Genomic DNA, 19,254 nt, shown 5'->3' with positions numbered 1-19,254 from the left:
GAACAAGGGCTCAACCTTGTGGAGCAGCAGTGTTTAGAATAATCGTGGCCAAGGTGTTGCTGCCCATCCTGGCTGGTTGCATTCTGTTGATCAGGAAATCAAGGATGCAGTTACCGAGGGTCTGGAGTTTGGTGATGAGTTTGCTTGGAAAGAATAGTAGAGAAGGCAGAGGTGCAGTCAGACCATAGTCTGACATGGGTGTCTGTACTGTCCAGCTGCATCAGGAATGATTGAAGAGCCAGGGAGTTCCTATTCACTGTAGACATGTTTCAGCGTTACGCGAATTACCGCGGATCGAGGTTGTCTGGGAAGCTGTGTGCCGTGACCAGCAGACCCCTTGTGTGGTAGTCGTTACAGTATCTTGTTTTTCTTGGGTACTGGGATGATGGTGATCGTCTTAAAGCAAGACGAAGCCACAGCCTGAAGCAGGGAGAGGTTAAAAATGTCTGCAAATACCTCCGCCAGCTGGTCTGCACAAGGTTGAAAGATGTGGCCAGAGACAATACCCGGGCCTGATGGTCTCTTCGGGTTCACCCTCCAGAAGATTGATCTCGCGTCCATGATGGTGACTGTAGTCTTCAGTGCACCCGAGTCTATCAGGGTGGGTGGTGACATTCCCACTCTCTTCTGTTCAAAACGTGCATTGATACAGCAAAGACATCAATAAGATTGAAAGCGTACAGAGGAAATGTACAAGGATGTTGCTAGGACTTGTGGTCCAGAGGAATACGTAAAGTTTGAATAGGTTTAAGACTTTATACCTTGGAGGATAGGAGATTTGACAGATTATTAAAATTGAGGGGTATAGATAGGGTGGATGCAAGAAGACTTTTTCCCCTCAGGTTGGGTGAGACTTGAACTAGAGGTCATCGGTTAAGGGTGAAAGGTGAACTGTTTAAGGGAACATGATGTGGAACTTCAATCAGAGGGCGGTAAGAGTGTGGAAGGATCTTCCAGTGGGGAGCAGGCAGAATAATAGGGTGGCACTATTGGTCAAAGGCCTGTAATGATCTATGTCTCTGTCTCAAAGCCAGCTGACCCTGTCTCCCATCCTGCTCAACGTCGTCCAATAACTCGGAGCTTTTCAGCATCTATTCCTAAGATCACCTGGTCTTCATTAATGAGGGAGTTCCCTTGATTTCCCTCTCGACCTTCAGCTCCAAACCAGTTGAATGGATCAGTTACATTGCTGCTGCCTTTGGGACTTCATTCTTATTGTGGGGACCAACTAAACTAAACAGCTGATCATTCTGTGTAGTCTGCCGCTTTCTGGGCATATTCTGTGCAACAGGCTGCTCTCTTTCTACATTGATCACTAAGTTGGTGGTGACACAGAATTAGGAGGTGTTGTCGAGAGTGAGGAGGGTTATTGTAGATCACGGGGGCATTGATCAGTTAGGGAAGTGTGCCAAGGAGTTGCAAATGGATTTCAATACCAATGAGTGAGGTGATGCACTTTGGAAAGTCAAACGAGTGTAGGACTTGTACTATGAATGGTAGAGCACGAGGGAGTGTAATGGAACAGAGGGACGAGGAGGACGAACACATAGTTCATTGAAAGTGGTGCCACGGTAGACAGGGTGGTGAAAAAGGTGTTTAGCACACTGGTCTTCATCAGTCAGGGCACTGAGTGTAGGAGTTGTAGTTGTATAAGTCGTTGGTGAGGTTGTACTTGGAGTGCTGAGTATTGGTTCATTCAGTTATTTTATTAAATGAAACATGCCAGTTTATTTATAGCGATACATAGTGATTTATTTATTTTGGTCACCCTGTTATAGGAAGGATGTGGTTAAACTAGAAGGAGTGAAGAGAAGATTTAGGATGTTGCTGAGACTTAAGGACCTGTGTTACAGGGAGAAGTTGGGCAGACTGAGTCTTTATTCCTGGAGCTGAGGATAATCAGTACAACAAGTGTTTTAAATGTAAAGAGAGACATGAACAGTAAGGTGGGTTTTCCCAGAGTAGGGGAAATTTAGGGTATATAGATTTACAGTGAGTGGGGGTAACATTATAGGACCCTGACCAGACCCCACTTGGAGTACTGTGCTCAGTTCTGGTCACCTCGCTACAGGAAGGATGTGGAAACCATAGAAAGGGTGCAGAGGAGATTTATAAGGATGTTGCCTGGACTGGGGAGCATGCCTTATAAAAACAGGTTGAGTGAACTCGGCCTTTTCTCCTTGAAGTGACAGAAGATGAGAGGTGACTTGACAGATGTGTATAAGATGATGAGGGGCATTGATCATGTGGATAGTCAGAGGCTTTTTCCCAGGGCTGAAATGGGTAGCACGAGAGGGTACCGTTTTAAGGTGCTTGGAAGTAGGTACAGAGGAGATGTCAGGGCTAAGTTTTTTTTATGCCGAGAGTGGTGAGTGCGTGGAATGGGCTGCCGGCAACGGTGGTGGAGGTGGATATGATAGGGTCTTTTAAGAGACTCCTGGATAGGTACATGGAGCTTAGAAAAATAGAGGGCTATGGGTAAAGCCTAGGTAATTTCAAAAGTAAGGACATGTTTGGCACAGCATTGTGGGCTGAAGGGCCTGTATTGTGCTGTAAGTTTTCAGTGTTTCTATGTTTTTCTATTTAAAAGTGACCTGAGGGGCAACTTTTTCACTCAGAGGGTGGGGAGTGTATAGAACAAGCTGCCAGAGGAAGTGGTTGAGACAGGAATAGTGGTGTCATTTGAGAAGTACACGGGTTTGGAGGGATATGGGCCAAACACAGGAAATTAGGATTGGCTGAGTGTGGTTAGCATGGACTGGTTGGGCTGAAGGGTCTGCCCTGCCTCGTAAAAGTGAGCACACCACAGGCTGCCTTTCACACTGTCTACCTGCCCAGCCACTCTCAGGGAGCTGTGGACCAGGACCCCAAGATCGTTCTGCACTGTTCAGGGTCCGACCATTAACTCTGCCCTGTCCTGTTATGTCACTGTCCATGGAGACAGGCAGTTTGGCCCAGCAACTTCATGCTGACCAAAGTGCACTCCTAAGCTCGTTCCATTTTCTCGTGTTGGCCCCAAGCACCCTGTACATACTTGTCCACACGTTGATGAATCATGCCTGCTCTGGCAGCACCTTCCTGTACCGTCAGTGTGGGGAAAGGTTGCCTCACAGATCTTCCTGAAGCCGCTCTCCTTTCCCCTGTGCCCAACAGTTTTAGACTGCCTTCTCTGTGCCCCTTCTCCCAGCGGGGGTCGGAACCAGGAGGAGGGGTGGGGTTGAATTGCTGCCCTGTGGAATTCACGCCCTCCGCTGCTCGGCTACAGACAGATGCACTAGCAGCTGCCGAGTATTTCTGAAGTGTGACGGGGGCCTGGAGTTACAGAATTTGTCCTCTGCTGACTGCCTGTGAGCGAGGGGGCAGGTACAGACCGCCCCCCCACCAATCCCTAGAATCAACAGTCTCCTCGGGACTGCCACATGGATCAGGATTCGGTTTATTATCACTGATACGTGCCTCAGAATTTGTGTCGTAGCAGTAGTTATAATGAGAAATGTGTTTTTTAAAAAAATAAGCTGTGCGGTAGTGCCCATTGGTTCATTGATTATTGGCTCCTTGCCCTCCGCACTGAGTGTGTGTGTTCGGGACCCTGTACTGCCTCCTGATGGTGACAATGAGAAAAGGATGTGTCCTGGATGGTGAGGGTCCTCGAGCACCTCCTTGAGACATCACCTTTTGAAGATGTGCCCATTGCTGGGGAGGCTGGTGCCTTTGATGGAGCAAGGCTACGCTTGCAACCCTGTCAGCTTGTTCTGAGCCTTTGCGGTGGCCCCTCTCCGTACTAGATGGTGATGTAACCAGTCAGAATGCCCCAGTAATCCACAGAAATTTGCTAAAGTCCCAGGGTGGGGGAGGGGATCTCCTGACATAGAGTTGACCTTGTGGTGTCTAGGGGGCTCCCTGGAGCTGAGATGTAGGTGTGGCTGCACCTTGGGGTGCAGGGACTGCACCCGGTGATACATTGCCTGGCTCCCCATGTGCCGTATCTGTCTGTCTGGGGTGAAGTCGATTCAGCTCCAACCACTTGCAGGGAGGAGGGAATTGCATCAAAATCAGAGTCAGATTTGTTGTTACTGACTATGTCGTGTCATGAAATTCATTGTCTAGTGGCAGCAGTACAGTGTAATACATAAAATTGCTTTAAGTTACAGTTAAAAGAATAAATGACATGAGATTCTGCAGATACTGGAAATCCAGAGCAAATACAAAATACTGGAGGAATTCTGCAGGTCAGGCAGCATTCGTGGAGGGAAATGAACAGTTGACATTTTGGGCCGAGATCCTTCATCAGCACACAAATCCTAATGGATCTCAATGAGAAATGTCGACTACATATTCCCCTCCATAGCTCCTGCCTGATCTGCTGAGTTCCTCCAGCATTTTGTGTGTGTGCCATAAAATAAATAGTGTATTTATGTTAATTGGGCCATCGGTAATTCAGGGCAGCCGTTTATTTGAGACAACTATTAAAGAAAACAGAATCGCTAGGGTTCCCTTCATTTATTGAGGACACTATTGGGACAGGAGACTGATGCCAAACAGTTTCTAACTCGTGTCAGTTGCGTGCACGTCATGTGACTGAGACACTACATTGTGCTTGGAGTGAGCAGTTTTTAAATAGTGTCACTTACATGATTGTATTCAAAAAGCAGTGATTTTTGTCACTGATCATTGGCGAGTAATAAGCAGACAATTCAGAGCTGTTTTGCTCACTGTGGTTTAAACATTCAAGCTTGGAAATGCCAGAAAAGGCCGGGAGTGAAAATGGAACAAGTTCAATACTTCAAGTTAGGAACTGTGAACAATCTGAAAGTATCATCAACCGTCTGGGGTGAGGTACAGGAGCCTGAAAGCACACTCAGCGATTCAGGAACAGCTTCTTCCCTCTGCCTTCAGATTTCAAAATGGATGTTGAACCCACGTTCACTACCTCATGACCTTTATTTTTTCTTTCTGCACTAACTATCCTTAGGAAGTTAAAGATTTACTTTAACTCGGTTTTTATTATTATCTATCACGTTGTACTGCATAACCACAAATTTCACAACATCTGCTGGTGATGTTAAATCTGATTCCGATCATCTTGAATGTTTCAATAAGAATGAGGATCTGAAGGATGTAATTGGCTAAAGCATTGTATGAAGGCAGTCCAGTAGCTGCATGAGAGGTGTCTGCATTGATTTTGTTCATTTACAGTCAATCAAAAGAACGCCAGCATAACTGGGCAGTCTCTAGAGTAGGTTACATGGTCAGCACAACATTACTATGTTCTTTGTTATAACGATCAGGAATTAATGCAGTTTTGTAGTATTCTGGTAGCATTGGTAGTGTTCTAATTTGTTCTGTATTTCATTTAAATACACAATTTTTTCCTCAATTAAATGGTACTTTGTCTCATTATACCATTTCCATGAAACTTTGGCCAATTGGGGCATCTGCGTAATTGGGCTAAAATGTATTGGTCTTAAAGGGCTGGATTCCACTGGAGATTGTTCAAAACAAGACCAGGGACTGTTTAAAAAAATCTGATGGTAGAAGGGAAAAAGCTGTTCCTAAACCATTGAGTGTGGGTCTTCCAGGCTCTGTTGTTGTTGCATCTTGGCCTCTGTCACGGTGGTCAGTTCCCGTGGTGGTGGGCCACAGTATCATATGGGTCGGGGTGAACCTTTGGTGTTTCTCGGAGCTAATTGTGCATAAATTGACTGCTGTATTCCTATGATCAGAGCTTTTCTTCACTGTGTGGGCATTGGGGGTGGGGGGGGAGGGCTGCTCTGGGGAAGAGGCTGGACTGGTTGCAGAGACTGAGCGGGGATGGAGCCTGGCTCTGGGCCGGTTCAGCCTCAAGGGATTATTGTATCTACTGACTATCCATACACAAAGGCAGCTTCTGTGCCAGTGCCGAGCGCGGGGGAGAAAGAGCACCGAGAGCACCCTTTGAGGAATGTACATATTTATCCAACAGCAAGGAGTTGTATAACCCCTGACCTACACCCTGACCTTGATATTTGGGACAACTGCCAACATCCACTGAGTAACCTTTGATCACGGCAGTGGGAGCGAAGGCTTTGTTCAGGGGTGCGTGTCCTTCTCTGGGAAGTAGGTAGAAGGCGTCACAAAGAGGGAAACTGCTCTAAAACAGCAAAGACTCCAGTTCCAACACTGAGATCAATTCTGCCTTTGGAAAGCGCTGTTGCAAGTTTTGCCATAATGGTCTTGAAGCTCTCTTTTCCTAACCTTTTTTAAACTATGGTTCCCTACATGAACTGGAAAGTTTATAGACCCAAGGCTGGGAACCCCTGCTCTACTTGTTCCCATCACACACTCCCGGGGTCAGACACAGAGTGAATCTCCCTCCACACATTCCTATCACACACTCCCGGGGTCAGACACAGTGGATCTCCCTCCACATCATCCCATCACACACTCCTGGGGTCAGACACAGAGTGAATCTCTCTCCACACTGTCCCATCACACACTCCTGGGGTCAGACACAGTGAAATTCCCTCTATACTGTCCCATCACACACTCCTGGGGTCAGACACAGAGTGAATCTCTCTCCACACTGTCTCATCACACACTCCCGGGGTCAGACGCAGAGTGAAGCTCCCTCCACACTGTCCCATCACATGCTCCCAGTGTCAGACAGAGTGAATCTCTCTCCACACTGTCCCATCACGCACTCCCAGGGTCAGACACAGAGTGAAGCTCTCCTCCACATCATCCCATCACACACTCCTGGGGTCAGACACAGAGTGAAGCTCTCTCCACACTGTCCCATCACACACTCCTGGGGTCAGACACAGAGTGAATCTCTCCTCCAGGGCTAGACATGCTGGTACAGGGAAGGGTGGTCCTGAAGTGGTCTAGGGTCTAGGATCCAGGATCACTCTCAGGATAAGGGGTTGTCCGTTTAGTTCTAAAGAGGAGAAATGGTCTCACCTGGAGCAGAGGTTGTGGAGACAGGATCCCTGTTCTTTCCAAAAAGATTAACAGGTGACTGGATCTATCGTGACTGTGTGGACTTGGAGGGTGCGAGGATGGCTGTGATCCTGCAGCAGGCCCGAGGAGCCAAATGGCATCCTTCCCCCAATCTCTGACGTTCTGATCTCCCACTCCTCCCCCCTCTTATTCTTTTCCTTGCATAGCGCCCCTGGAGCGAGGATCTCTGGTGTGGCCTTGTGAATCTCTGGCCCGTGGGAGCTGCCAGAGTCTCACAGGACAGCACATTTCCTGTCCGTCCCCTCCGTCCCGTGGTTGCACTTCTCGTGACAGAAGCTGTGGTTCCCTCCCGCCCCGGCCAAGGCTCTTCTCACAGTCTCACTGCCCAGCACGTGTCAGTGGAAACCAGCCTCCACAGGCTCTGTCTACACCTCACTGCCTCAGTAAAGCAGCTGGCTTAATCAAAGACCTTCACCCACCCTGGACATCCCTCCCCCCGCCGCCCGATCAGGCAGAACGTGCAAGAGCCTGAAGCACATACCACCATGTTCAAGGGCTGCCCCTGTCTCATAGTAACCAGCAGGTTTTATTACTATGTGTGTGCACAGGTGGAGGGGCATTTGCTGGGGGGGGGGTCGGGGGCAGATGTGTGTATATACTCACTCGTTCACTCACTCACCAGGGTAAGAAATCTAATGGCAGAGGTGAAGAAGCTGTTCCTGAATTGTTGAGTGTGTGCCTCCTTCCTGATGGTAATAATGAGAAGAGGGCATGTCCTGGGTGATGAGGGTTTTTAACGATGGACGTGCCTTTTTAAGGCACCGCTCCTTGAAGATGTCCTGGATGCTGGGGAGGCTAGCACCCGTGAAGTTGACTGACACACAAGTTTCTGCAGCTCATGTCAAAATCCTGTGACATTCCCCTCATATTAGGGCCGAATGTGCCCCACATTTTGCAGCTTATTGTTTACCAGCGCTGCACTTTCTCTGTAACGGTAACACTTGATTCAGCATTTGTTATTGTTTTCCCTTGTTCTACCTCAGTGCACTGTGCAATGATCTGATCTGTACGAACAGTGTGCAGGACAAGCTTTTCACTGTATCTCCGTACATGTGACAATAACGTTCAAGTCCTGATAGTCCTCACCGTCCAGTCCCCGCCTCTGCCCTTTATCTCAATTCCACTGCCCGCCGCCCCCCCATGTCGCTGCTGCCCTACCCAACGCCCACCTCACTGACGCCCACCCTCACCCCCTCCGTGTCGCTGCTGTCAGTCCAGCCTACCCATCGCCCTGTGTCACTGCCGACACCCCCCTCACCCCCAGTGTTACTGCTGTCCTCCCCTGAGCCTGAGGAGGGGTGATATTTGATGGCTGGGAAGAGTGTGTGTGTGTAGTGGTTGGATGGGAGGAAGTGGCTGGACAGGGAGAGGATGTACGTGGTGGTTAGTTGGGGGGCGGAGGGATGCATTTGGCAGTTGGGCCAAGCTGTAGTGAGTTGGTTTGGAAGGCGGGTGTACAGTGTTTGGGGTGTGCACAGTGGCTGTGTGGGGAGGGTGAGGTTGGACAGGGAGGGGGTTGTGTGAAGGGGAGGGTGGTGGATATGGATAGCATCAATGTTTTGTTGAGCAGGGAAGGGATGATTGGATGGTCTGTGGGGGTGGGGTATGTTTTAGCTGAACGTGGAGGGGAGGAGGTGGTTCCACGAGGAGGAGCAGTGAACAGTGGCTGTGTGTAGTGCATCCAGCTGCAGCTCCTCGAAGTTCATGTTAGGGATCTGGAACAGCAGCTGAATGACCTTCGGCTTGTACGGGAGAGCGAGGGTCAGAGTTACAGGGAAATAGTCACCCTGAAGGAGATGAATAGCTGGTGACTGTCAGGAGAAATGGAAATGTGAAGAGGCAGTTAGTGCAGAGCACCCCTGTGGCCATTGCCCTGAAAAAACAAATATACTATTTTGGATACTTTTGTGGGGGATGACCTCCCAGGGGAATGCCACGGTGACTGGGTTACTGGCACTGAGCGTGGGTCCGTGGTGCAGAAGGGAAAGAGGGAGAAGAGGGGACTCAATAGTGAGGGGAACAGACAGGAGATTCTGTGGGCATGAACGGGACACCCGGATGGTATGTTGCCTCCCAGGTTCCAGGGTCGGGGACGTCTCGGATCCTGTCCACAACATTTTGGAGAGGGAGGGGGAGCAGCCAGATGTCGTGGTTCATATTGGTACCAATGACATGGGAAGGAAAAGCAATGAGGTCCTGGAAAGAGAATTTAGAGAACTAGGTAGGAAGCTGAGAAGCAGGACCTCCAGGGTAGTAATTTCTGGATTGCTGCCTGTGCCACATGCCAGTGAGGGTAGAAACAGGGTGATTTGGCAGATAAATGTGTGGCTGAGAAGCTGGTGCAGGGGGCAGGGCTTCAGGTTCTTGGATCATTGGGATCCCTTCTGGGGGAAGGATGACCTGTACAAAAGTGACGGGTTGCACCTGAACCCGAGGGGGACCAATATTCTCATGGGTTAGAGCTATTGGGGAGGGTTTAAACTAATTTGGCAGCAGGGTGGGAGCCGGAGTGAAGGGACTCAGGATAGGATGGATGGTTAAAAAAAGCAAAGATCGCGTGCAGTCAGACTGTCAGGAAGGACAGGCAGATGATAGGATTTAATTGCAGCCAGCAGGGTGAGTATCAGTGCATTAGGGATGCAGAATCAAAAAGGGCAGCAAATGCACTACACCAAGTGCTGTATCGGAGTGTAAGAAATAAGGTGGATGATCTTGTTGCACTATTACAGATCGTCAGATATAGTATTGTGGCCATCACTGAATCACGGCTGAAGGCTGGTTGTAGTTGGGAGTGGAAGGTTACACATTGTATCAGAGGGATAGGAAAGTAGGTATAAAGGGTGGTGTGGCTCTGCTGGTAAAGAATGGCATCAAATCAGTAGAAAGATGTGACATGGGATCGGAAGATGTTGAATCCTTATGGGTTGAGTTCAGAAACTGCAAGGATAAAAGGACCCTGATGGCAGTTATATACAGACCTCCTAATAGTAGCTGGGATGTGAACCACAGATTACAACAGGAGGGGAAAGAAGGATCAGCCATGATTGAATGTCAGAGCAGACTTGATGGGCCAAATGGCCTAATTCTGCTCTGATATCTTCACAAGATCACAAGACAAAGGAGCAGAAGTAGGCCATTCGGCCCATCAAGTCTGCTCCGCAGCTCCCCCATGAGCTAAACTATTCACCCATCTAGTTCCAATTTCCGGCTTTTTCCCCATATCCCTTGATAATCTGACTAATTAGATACCTGTCAATCTCCTCCTTAAACACCCTCAATGATTGGGCCTCCACAGCTGTATGTGGCAACGAATTCCACAAATCCAGGACCCTCTGGCTAAATCTTATGGTCTTATGAAATAGAACAGGCATGTCAAAAGGGCAATGTTGTGATAGTCATGGGAGATTTCAACATGCGAGTCAATTGGGGAAAATCAGGTTAGTAATGGATCTCCAGAGACAGTTTGTTGAATGCCTATGAGATGGCTCTTTAGGGCAGTGTGTCATTGAGCCTACTAGGGGATCAGCCATACTGGATTGGGTATTATGTAATGAAGCAGAGATGATTAGGGAGCTTAAGGTAAAAGAGCCCTTAGGAGGCAGTGATCACAGTATGATTGAGTTCAACTTGAAGTTTGATAGGGAAAAAGTAAAGTCTGATGTAGCAGTATTTCAGTGGAGTAAGGGAAATTACAGTGTATGAGAGAGGAGTTGGCCAAAGTAAATTGGAAGGAGATGCTGACAGGGATGACAATAGAATAGCAATTGTGTGCATTTCTGAGAAAAGTGAGGAAGGTGCAGGATAGATGTATTCCAAAAATGAAGAAATACTCAAATGCCAAAATTGTACAACCGTGACTGACAAAGGAAGTCAAAGCTAATGTGAAAGCAAAAGAGTACAGCAAAGCAAAAATTAGCAGGAAAATAGAGGATTGGGAAGCTTATAAAACCCTACAGAGAGCAACTAAAAGAATCATTGGGAGGGAAAAGATGAATAATATCAAAGTAGATAGTAAAAGCTTTTTCAAGTATGTAAAAAAAAAAGAGAAAGGAGTGATATCGAACTGCTGGAAATGAAGCCAGAGAAATAATAACAGGGGCCAAGGAGATGGCAGATGAACTAAATGTGTATTTTGCATCAGTCTTCGCTGTGGAAGACACCTGCAGTGTGCCAGGTGTTAAAGGGAGTAAGGGAAGAGAAGTGAGTACAGTTACTATTACAAGGAAGAAGGTGCTCAAAAAGCTGAAGGACCTAAGGGTACATAAGTCATCCGGACCAGATGAGCCGCACCCTAGGATTCTGAAAAAGGTAGCGAAAGAGATTGTGGAGGCATTAGTAATGATCTTTCAAAAATCATTGGGCTCTGGCATGGTGGCAGAGGACTGGAAATTGCAAATCTCACTCCACTCTTTAAGAAAGGAGGAAAACAGCAGAAAGGAAATGATAGACCTGTGAACCTGACCTCAGTGGTTGGGAAGATGTTGAAGTCGATTGTTAAGGATGAGGTTATGGAGTACTTGGTGACACAGGACAAGATAGGACAGAGTCAGCATGGTTTCCTTAAAAGAAAATCTTGCCTGACAAACCTGTTGGAATTCTTTGAGGAGATTATACATAGGATAGATAAAAGGGATGCAGTGGAATTTGTATATTTGGACTTTCAGAAAGCCTTTGACAAGATGGCACACATGGGGCTGCTTACCAAGTTAAGAGCCCATGGTTTTGTAGGAGAGTTACTGGCATGGTTAGAGCATTGGCTAATTGGTAGGAGGCAGCGAGTGGGAATAAAAGGATCCTTTTCTGGCTGGCTGCCAGTGACCAGTGGTGTTCTGCAGGGGTCGGTGTTGCCACTGCTTTTTATGCTGTCCATCAATGATTCAGATGGCGGAATAGATGGCTTTGTTGCTAGGTTTGCAGATGATATAAAAATTGTTGGAGGGGCAGGTTGTATTGAGGAAACAGGTAGGATGCAGGACAGGCTAGGAGAATGGGCAAGAGAATGGCAAATGAAACACAATGTTGGAAAATACATGGTCAAGCACTTTGGTAGTAGAAATAAATGTGCAGGCTATTTTCTAAATGGAGAAAATCCAAAAATGTGAGATGCAAAGGGACTTGGGAGTCCTTGTGCAGAACACCCTAAAGGTTAACTGGAAGGTAGAGTCGCGGTGAGGAAGGCAGATGCCATGTTAGCATTCATTTCCAGAGATCCGGAATACAAGAGCAGGGATGTGATGCTGAGGTTTTAAAAGGCACTGGTGAGGCCTCACCTTGAGTATTGTGAACAGTTTTGGGCTCCTTATCTAAGAAAAGATGTGCTGGCATTGGAGAGGGTCCATAGGAGGTTCACAAGGATGATTACGGGAATGAAAGGGTTCTCATATGAGGAACGTTTGATGGCTCTGGCTCTGTACTTACTAGAATTTAGAGGATAAGGGAGGGATCTCATTGAAACTTTTCAAATGTTGAAAGGCCTAGACAGAGTAGATGTGGAAAGGGTGATTCCAATGGTGAAGGAGTCTAGGGCAAGAGGGCACAGCTTCAAGATAGAGGGTGTCCATTTAAAACAGATGTGGAGAAATTTCTTTAGCCAGAGAGTGATGAATTTGTGGAATTTGCTACCACAGGCAGCTGTGGAGGCCAGGTCATTGGGTGTATTTAAGGCAGAGCTTGATAGGTTCTTAATTGGACACGGCAGCAAAGGTTACGGGGAGAATGCTGGGGAGTGGGGCTGAGGGGTAAAAAGGATCAGCCAGGGTCTAATTCTGCTCCTCTGTCTTATGGTGTATGGTGTTATGAGGAGTGTTTCTCTCGGGAGGGAGGAGTGTGTAGTGTATGGATGGGGGAATTTGCACAGTGTTTGATCATCAGGCTGAATGAGAGGTGGGGTTCAGGATGACGATGCGGGTTGCCTCTGACTCTCAGTGGACCCTTTACTGCCCTGCTGCAGACCTATCGAAGAACAGGCTGTCGGAGGTCCCGGATGAGGTGTGCCTGTATGTATCGCTGGAGATTCTCAATCTCTACCACAACTGTGTGCGGACCATCCCTACCTCCATCACCAACCTCCAGTCACTCACCTACCTCAATGTCAGGTAAGCACCTCCTGTTACCCCGTGCCGGCTCCACCTCTTCGCCCCCCCCCCCAGCAGAGAGTCTTCCACAGCAAGGAAACAGGCCATTCAGCCCATGGGGTCTGTACTGGCCTTTACACTCCTCTCATTCCCATTACCATTGACTTCTGCCTACCACGCCATCCTCCCTGGAATAACTCTGTGTCCAGTTACCGGGTGATCCACTCATCATCGGTGTGCGTGAGGAGGCTGGAGCACCCACAAGAAACCCACACAGTCACAGAATGTACGAACTCCTTACAGAACAGAGAGCAGCAGGAATTGAGCAGGGGTCTTTAAAATGAGGAAGGACAAACACCAGATGAACAAGGCTCTTCCTGTTGCCCCGGCTGTGCTCCTCATAGTCCTATTCTCCTCAGTCCAGTTTCCTCTGTACTCCACAGTAAACAATCCAAACACCATGTTACATTTATTATCGCAGTATGTATGCCAGATACAACCGTGAGATTTGTCTACAAACGAGTAGCCAAAGTCTCCAATCTCCCCAAATATTCCTCCCTGCTGCAGCTTTCCAGACCTGACAAACGTCTTCTGCACCTGCTCCAGGGCGATCACATTGTGATGGTGTGGACGAGTGTATACATTAAAGTTTGCACATATTACCAAGTGTGCAAGACACTAACTGCACTTTAGTGTCTGATGGTTCAAAGAATTCAGAGTACATTTACTATGGAAGTATGTGTGCAGTATACAACCCTGAGATGCGCCTTCCTCACAGACAGCCACGGAACAAAGAAACCATCCAAAGGAAAATATCAACTTCACCTGCCTCCCCCACCCCACAAGCAAGAAAAAAAACAATCGCACAAACAGCATCAGAATATAAAACACAAAATCTCTGGATTTTTTACATCCTTTTCAATTTGCCTAGAATCCTTTGAGGAAATACTTTACACCTCTGCCCCATGCTTTATACTCTCTGCTAGAGAAATGCATCTCCCATAATCACTCTCCCAAGCTTTCGTAATCTTTGCTAAATCTCCCACTGTTGTGAGGAAAGCAATGCTGGTAAACAGTCTCGGTGGCTACGCCCTGTCGAGCTGCTAAATCCCTCATCACCCTCCCCAGGGCTGTCAGCTGCTGGTGACAAAGCTGAGTGTTGTGTTGTACCTCAACAATCACCGCCTGTCCCACCCTCCCCCACACTTCCCTGCACAACGATTCCTGCATTGGAGGGGGGTTCCAGAGTTCCTGTTCCCCATCACTGCCCAGTGACCCTGGAGTTAGAGAGAGGGAATCAGCCAGATTTCCTGCTTCCCATCACTGCCCAGTGACCCTGGGGTTAGAGAGAATCGGCCAGGGTTCCTGATCCCCATCACTGCCCAGTGATCCTGGGGTTAGAGAGAGGGAATCAGCCAGATTTCCTGCTTCCCATCACTGCCCAGTGACCCTGGAGTTAGAGAGAGGGAATCAGCCAGATTTCCTGCTTCCCATCACTGCCCAGTGACCCTGGGGTTAGAGAGAGGGAATCAGCCAGATTTCCTGCTTCCCATCACTGCCCAGTGACCCTGGAGTTAGAGAGAATCGGCCAGGGTTCCTGATCCCCATCACTGCCCAGTGATCCTGGGGTTAGAGAGAGGGAATCAGCCAGATTTCCTGCTTCCCATCACTGCCCAGTGACCCTGGAGTTAGAGAGAATCGGCCAGGGTTCCTGATCCCCATCACTGCCCAGTGATCCTGGGGTTAGAGAGAGGGAATCAGCCAGATTTCCTGCTTCCCATCACTGCCCAGTGATCCTGGGGTTAGAGGGAATCGGCCAGGGTTCCTGATCCCCATCACTGCCCAGTGATCCTGGGGTTAGAGAGAAGGAATCAGCCAGATTTCCTGCTTCCCATCACTGCCCAGTGATCCTGGGGTTAGAGGGAATCGGCCAGGGTTCCTGATCCTCATCATTGCCCAGTGACCCTGGGGGTAAGAGGGAATCGGCCAGGGTTCCTGATCCCCATCACTGCCCAGTGATCCTGGGGTTAGAGAGAGGGAATCAGCCAGATTTCCTGCTTCCCATCACTGCCCAGTGATCCTGGGGTTAGAGGGAATCGGCCAGGGTTCCTGATCCTCATCATTGCCCAGTGACCCTGGGGGTAAGAGGGAATCGGCCAGGGTTCCTGTTCCCCATCACTGCCCAGTGACCCTGGGGTTAGAGAGAGGGAATCAACCAGGGTTCCTGTTCCCCATCACTGCCCAGTGACCCTGGGGTTAGAGAGAGGGAATCAACCAGGGTTCCTGTTCCCCATCACTGCCCAGTGACCCCGGGGTTAGAGGGAATCAGCCAGTGTTCCTGATTCTTGCCCTTTGATTTGTGAGTGTGGTAGGAATATTGTGGCATTCTCCCAATTCCAAACCCCAAGCAGTGAGGGGGTGGGGGCTGAGTGGGCAGAGTTGTGTTATTGGGGTCGGCTGGTTTATTCCTTCTGTGCTCCATCCACAGTCGCTGTCAGCTCTGTGCCTTGCCTGCGTACCTGTGCTGCTTACCCCTCAAGGTGCTCATCGCCAGCAACAACAAACTCTCCTCGCTGCCCACCGACATTGGCTGCTTCCGGCAGCTCAGGGAGCTGGTAAGTTCACCTTGTCTGTGGTCCCCTGGGGGAGGTGCTGCCATCCTTGCGTTGTGTCCCCAGCCTTGGTCAAACAGAGAGCAAATGGTGATGTGATGGCAGAGGGGAAGAAGCTGTTCCTAAAACATTGACTGTACCTTCCGGCTAGTTTGCCCCCTCTCCGGGTGGCATGTCCTGGGGTTATGAGGGTCCTCAGTGATGGATGCACCTCCTTGAGGCAATACCTTTTTGAAGTTGTCCTTGATACTGGGGGTGGGGGTTGCAGGCGAGCTCATGATGGAACTGGCTGACTTTTCATCCCTCTGCAGCTTTTTCCAATCCTGTGCAATGATGCAGCAAGACCAAATGCTCTCCATGGTACAGCTGCAGAAACTTACTAGCCAGACCAAATCTCCTCCAACTCCTGACGAAATACACCCACTGCCGTGTCTTCACGGTTGCACCAATATGCTTAGCCCATCGTCAGAGATGTCGACAGGCAGGAGCTTGAAGCTTTCCACTTCTGGTCCCACGATGAGGATCGGTGTGTGGTGCTTCAACTTTCCCTCCCTGAAGTCTGCCATCAGTTTCCTGGTCGTACTGGGGTTGGGTGAGAGGTTGTTTGTTGTGACCCCCACCCCTGGGCTCACCACCTCATCCATTCTCCAGATCACATCCCCTGAGTGAAGGGGGAGGGGGGTTGTTCTGGGTGGTCTTTGTCGGTGTAATAGACTTTACTCTCTTCCCCCCCACCCCCACCACCGGCCCCAGGACGTGAGCTGTAACGAGATCCAGAGGCTCCCTCCGGAGATCGGAAACCTGGAGTCACTGCGGGACCTGAACGTAAGAAGGAACCAGCTGGACCGACTGCCAGAGGGTGAGTCACCATGCCAGCCGTGCTCCACGCCCTTCCCCCCCATCAACCCCTCACATCCATGTACATTGCTTCCTTCACAGCACCGCATTGCCTTTGGAGGTGTGGGAGCAGCAGGCACCCCCTCCCCCAGCACAGCCCGTCCCAGAACCTCCCATCGTGCCCACTGCAGAGATGCCACAGTGGCTCTGCTCCATTATACAGCTAGATCCCACTCCCTACAGTGACGGGAGAGGCAGGTCAGCCGAGTCACGGGTGATAATCCCCAGTGAGGTCCACCCCACAGCGGTGTTCCTGGGGACTGGACATCTGGACAGCCCTGATGAGGAATGCCTGAGGAGGTTCTCCCCTCCCCATGGTGTTTACCGACAGATATGAACCCATAACTCATGCCTCTGGCACCAGAGAGTTGTCCCAGGGTCTCTCTGGGATGGTGTGAGGCTGCACCCAGTCAGTGCCTGCATGGTGTGGTGCGTGTGGATCACACACAGACATAACCATATAACAATTACAGCATGGAAACAGGCCATCTCGGCCCTTCTAGTCCGTGCCGAACTCTTACTCTCACCTAGTCCCACCGACCTGCACTCAGCCCTTAGCCCTCCATTCCTTTCCTGTCTATATAGCTGTCAAGAGGACCAGAACACAAAAGCATAGACAGAGAGACACCAAATCTCAGCTTCTGTGCCCCCAACTCTATGGGCATATTGGCTTTGGAGTCGTTTTCCAGGACATGGAGGGTGAAGTTCTCGGTCCTGTCATCCAGACAGAGGTCCAGGGACATCAGATCTGTCTCTGGTCTAGAGTCCATGCATTGACCAGGTTGGCAGGAAAGCGGGCCATCTTGTGACAAACTGCTACAGGATCTTTGGCCCAGCTAGTCCGTGCCAAACTTTCTTTCTGCCTAGCTCATCCACATGTACCTGGAACATGGCTCTCCTATGCCTCCTATCCAAATGCCCTTAGGGTGGGGAGAGTTCACCCAGTGGGCACCAGTTTCCCACCCACAATCCATCGATGTGGATTTCACTCATACTGTTAGGAATCCCAGTGGGATAGGCTGGATCTGATGTCTCCCCCCTCTCTTTTTCTCTCTCTCTCTCTCTCCATACAGAAATTGCAGAGCTGCCCCTTGTTCGACTTGATTTCTCCTGTAACAAGGTCACACACATTCCTGTGTGTTACCGACACCTTCGGCACCTGCAGACTATCTTACTAGACAACAATCCGTTACAGTCCCCACCTGCACAGGTAAACACTGCTGGGCTTCATGTGATATCTGTCACCGGTGTCTGACCCTGGGACTGTGAGATGGATGGTTTAGAGGGAGCTTCACTCTGTGTCTGACTCTGGGTGTGTGTGATGGGACAGTGTGGAGAGAGATTCACTCTGTGTCTGACCCCGGGAGTGTGTGATGGGACGGTGTGGAGGGAGTTTCACTCTGTGTCTGACCCCGGGAGTGTGTGATGGGACGGTGTAGAGGGAGTTTCACTCTGTGTCTGACCCCGGGAGTGTGTGACGGGACGGTGTGGAGAGAGATTCACTCTGTGTCTGACCCCGGGAGTGTGTGATGGGACGGTGTGGAGGGAGCTTCACTCTGTGTCTGACCCCGGGAGTGTGTGATGGGACGGTGTGGAGGGCTTCACTCTGTGTCTGACCCCAGGAGTGTGTGATGGGAGTGTGGAGGGAGCTTCACGCTGTGTCTGACCCTGGGAGAGTGATGGGACAGTGTGGTAGGAGCTGTATTCTATCTCTCCCCGGGAGAGTGTGGAGGGATGATGTGGTGGGAGCTGTGCTCTGTCTCACCCCTGGAGTGAGTTTTGGAAGCTGTGCTCTTTATACTGAAGAATGCAGTACAATGTTCTGCTGACCTGTATACACCCAGTCCACAACAGTATAACCCTTCCCTCCTACACAGCCCATAACCTTAGCCGTGGTTCTTAAATTCATGTGTCTGTTTCAGAGTCTCTCTCTTGTATCAGGTTCTACCACCGTCTTTGGGAGAGCGTTCTATGCCCTCACCAGCCTGTGTAAAACAAAACCAAAAAAAAAAAACCTTCATCTAGCATCTCTCCAAAATTCACCTTAAACAGATGTCCTCTGTTATTGACCATCAGCACCCGGGAAGTCTCAGCCTGTCCACCCTATGCCTCTAGTCACTCATCCTTTCCTCATAGGACATGCTGTCTAATCCAGGCAGCATCCTGGTACATCTCCCCTGCACCCTCTGTAAAGCTTCACATCCTTCCTGCAGTGACATGAACAGAACTGCATGTGATTCTCCGTGTGGTCTAGCAGGGTTTTATGGAGATGGAGCATTAGCTCACCGCTCCAGAGCTCAGTCCCTTGACTATGAAGGACAAAACTCCATACACCTTGGCCAACCTCGCAACCTGTAGCAATTTTGAAGGACCCTGAGATCCATCTATTCTTCCACACTAAGAATCTTGCCATTAAGGTGTATTCTGCCACGTTGTAAAGCAGGAGGTTCCCACCCTGGGGTCTACGGACTTCTTGCATTATGATTTTGGTCCATGGATTAAAAAAAGGTTGTGAACCGTTGCTCTAAAGTGAATCACTTCACACTTTCCCAGAATTAACTCCATCTCTGCCCAGTTCTGCATCATGTCTATATCCTTTTTAAATCTATGTCAATCGTCCACACTATCCACAATTCCAACACTTGTATCAGCTGCAAACTTATCCCTCCCCC

The 19,254-nt window shown here is 49.3% G+C and overlaps 1 protein-coding gene across 2 annotated transcripts in view; it reads left to right on the top strand.

Moving 5' to 3' along the window:
- lrch4 (leucine-rich repeats and calponin homology (CH) domain containing 4) overlaps window positions 1-19,254 on the top strand; it is a 72,570-nt gene that overhangs the window by 19,166 nt on the left and 34,150 nt on the right. For both annotated transcript variants that reach the window (XM_063048709.1, XM_063048708.1), the window contains exons 2-5: window positions 12,950-13,094; window positions 15,562-15,688; window positions 16,439-16,544; window positions 17,656-17,792. In XM_063048709.1, coding sequence (XP_062904779.1) covers window positions 12,950-13,094; window positions 15,562-15,688; window positions 16,439-16,544; window positions 17,656-17,792 — 515 coding nt within the window. The remainder of the gene's footprint in view (window positions 1-12,949; window positions 13,095-15,561; window positions 15,689-16,438; window positions 16,545-17,655; window positions 17,793-19,254) is intronic.

Source organism: Mobula hypostoma, chromosome 5, assembly GCF_963921235.1.
Source record: "Mobula hypostoma chromosome 5, sMobHyp1.1, whole genome shotgun sequence".
Taxonomy (NCBI): domain Eukaryota; kingdom Metazoa; phylum Chordata; class Chondrichthyes; order Myliobatiformes; family Myliobatidae; genus Mobula; species Mobula hypostoma.
This window is presented reverse-complemented; position numbering and strand designations above follow the sequence as displayed.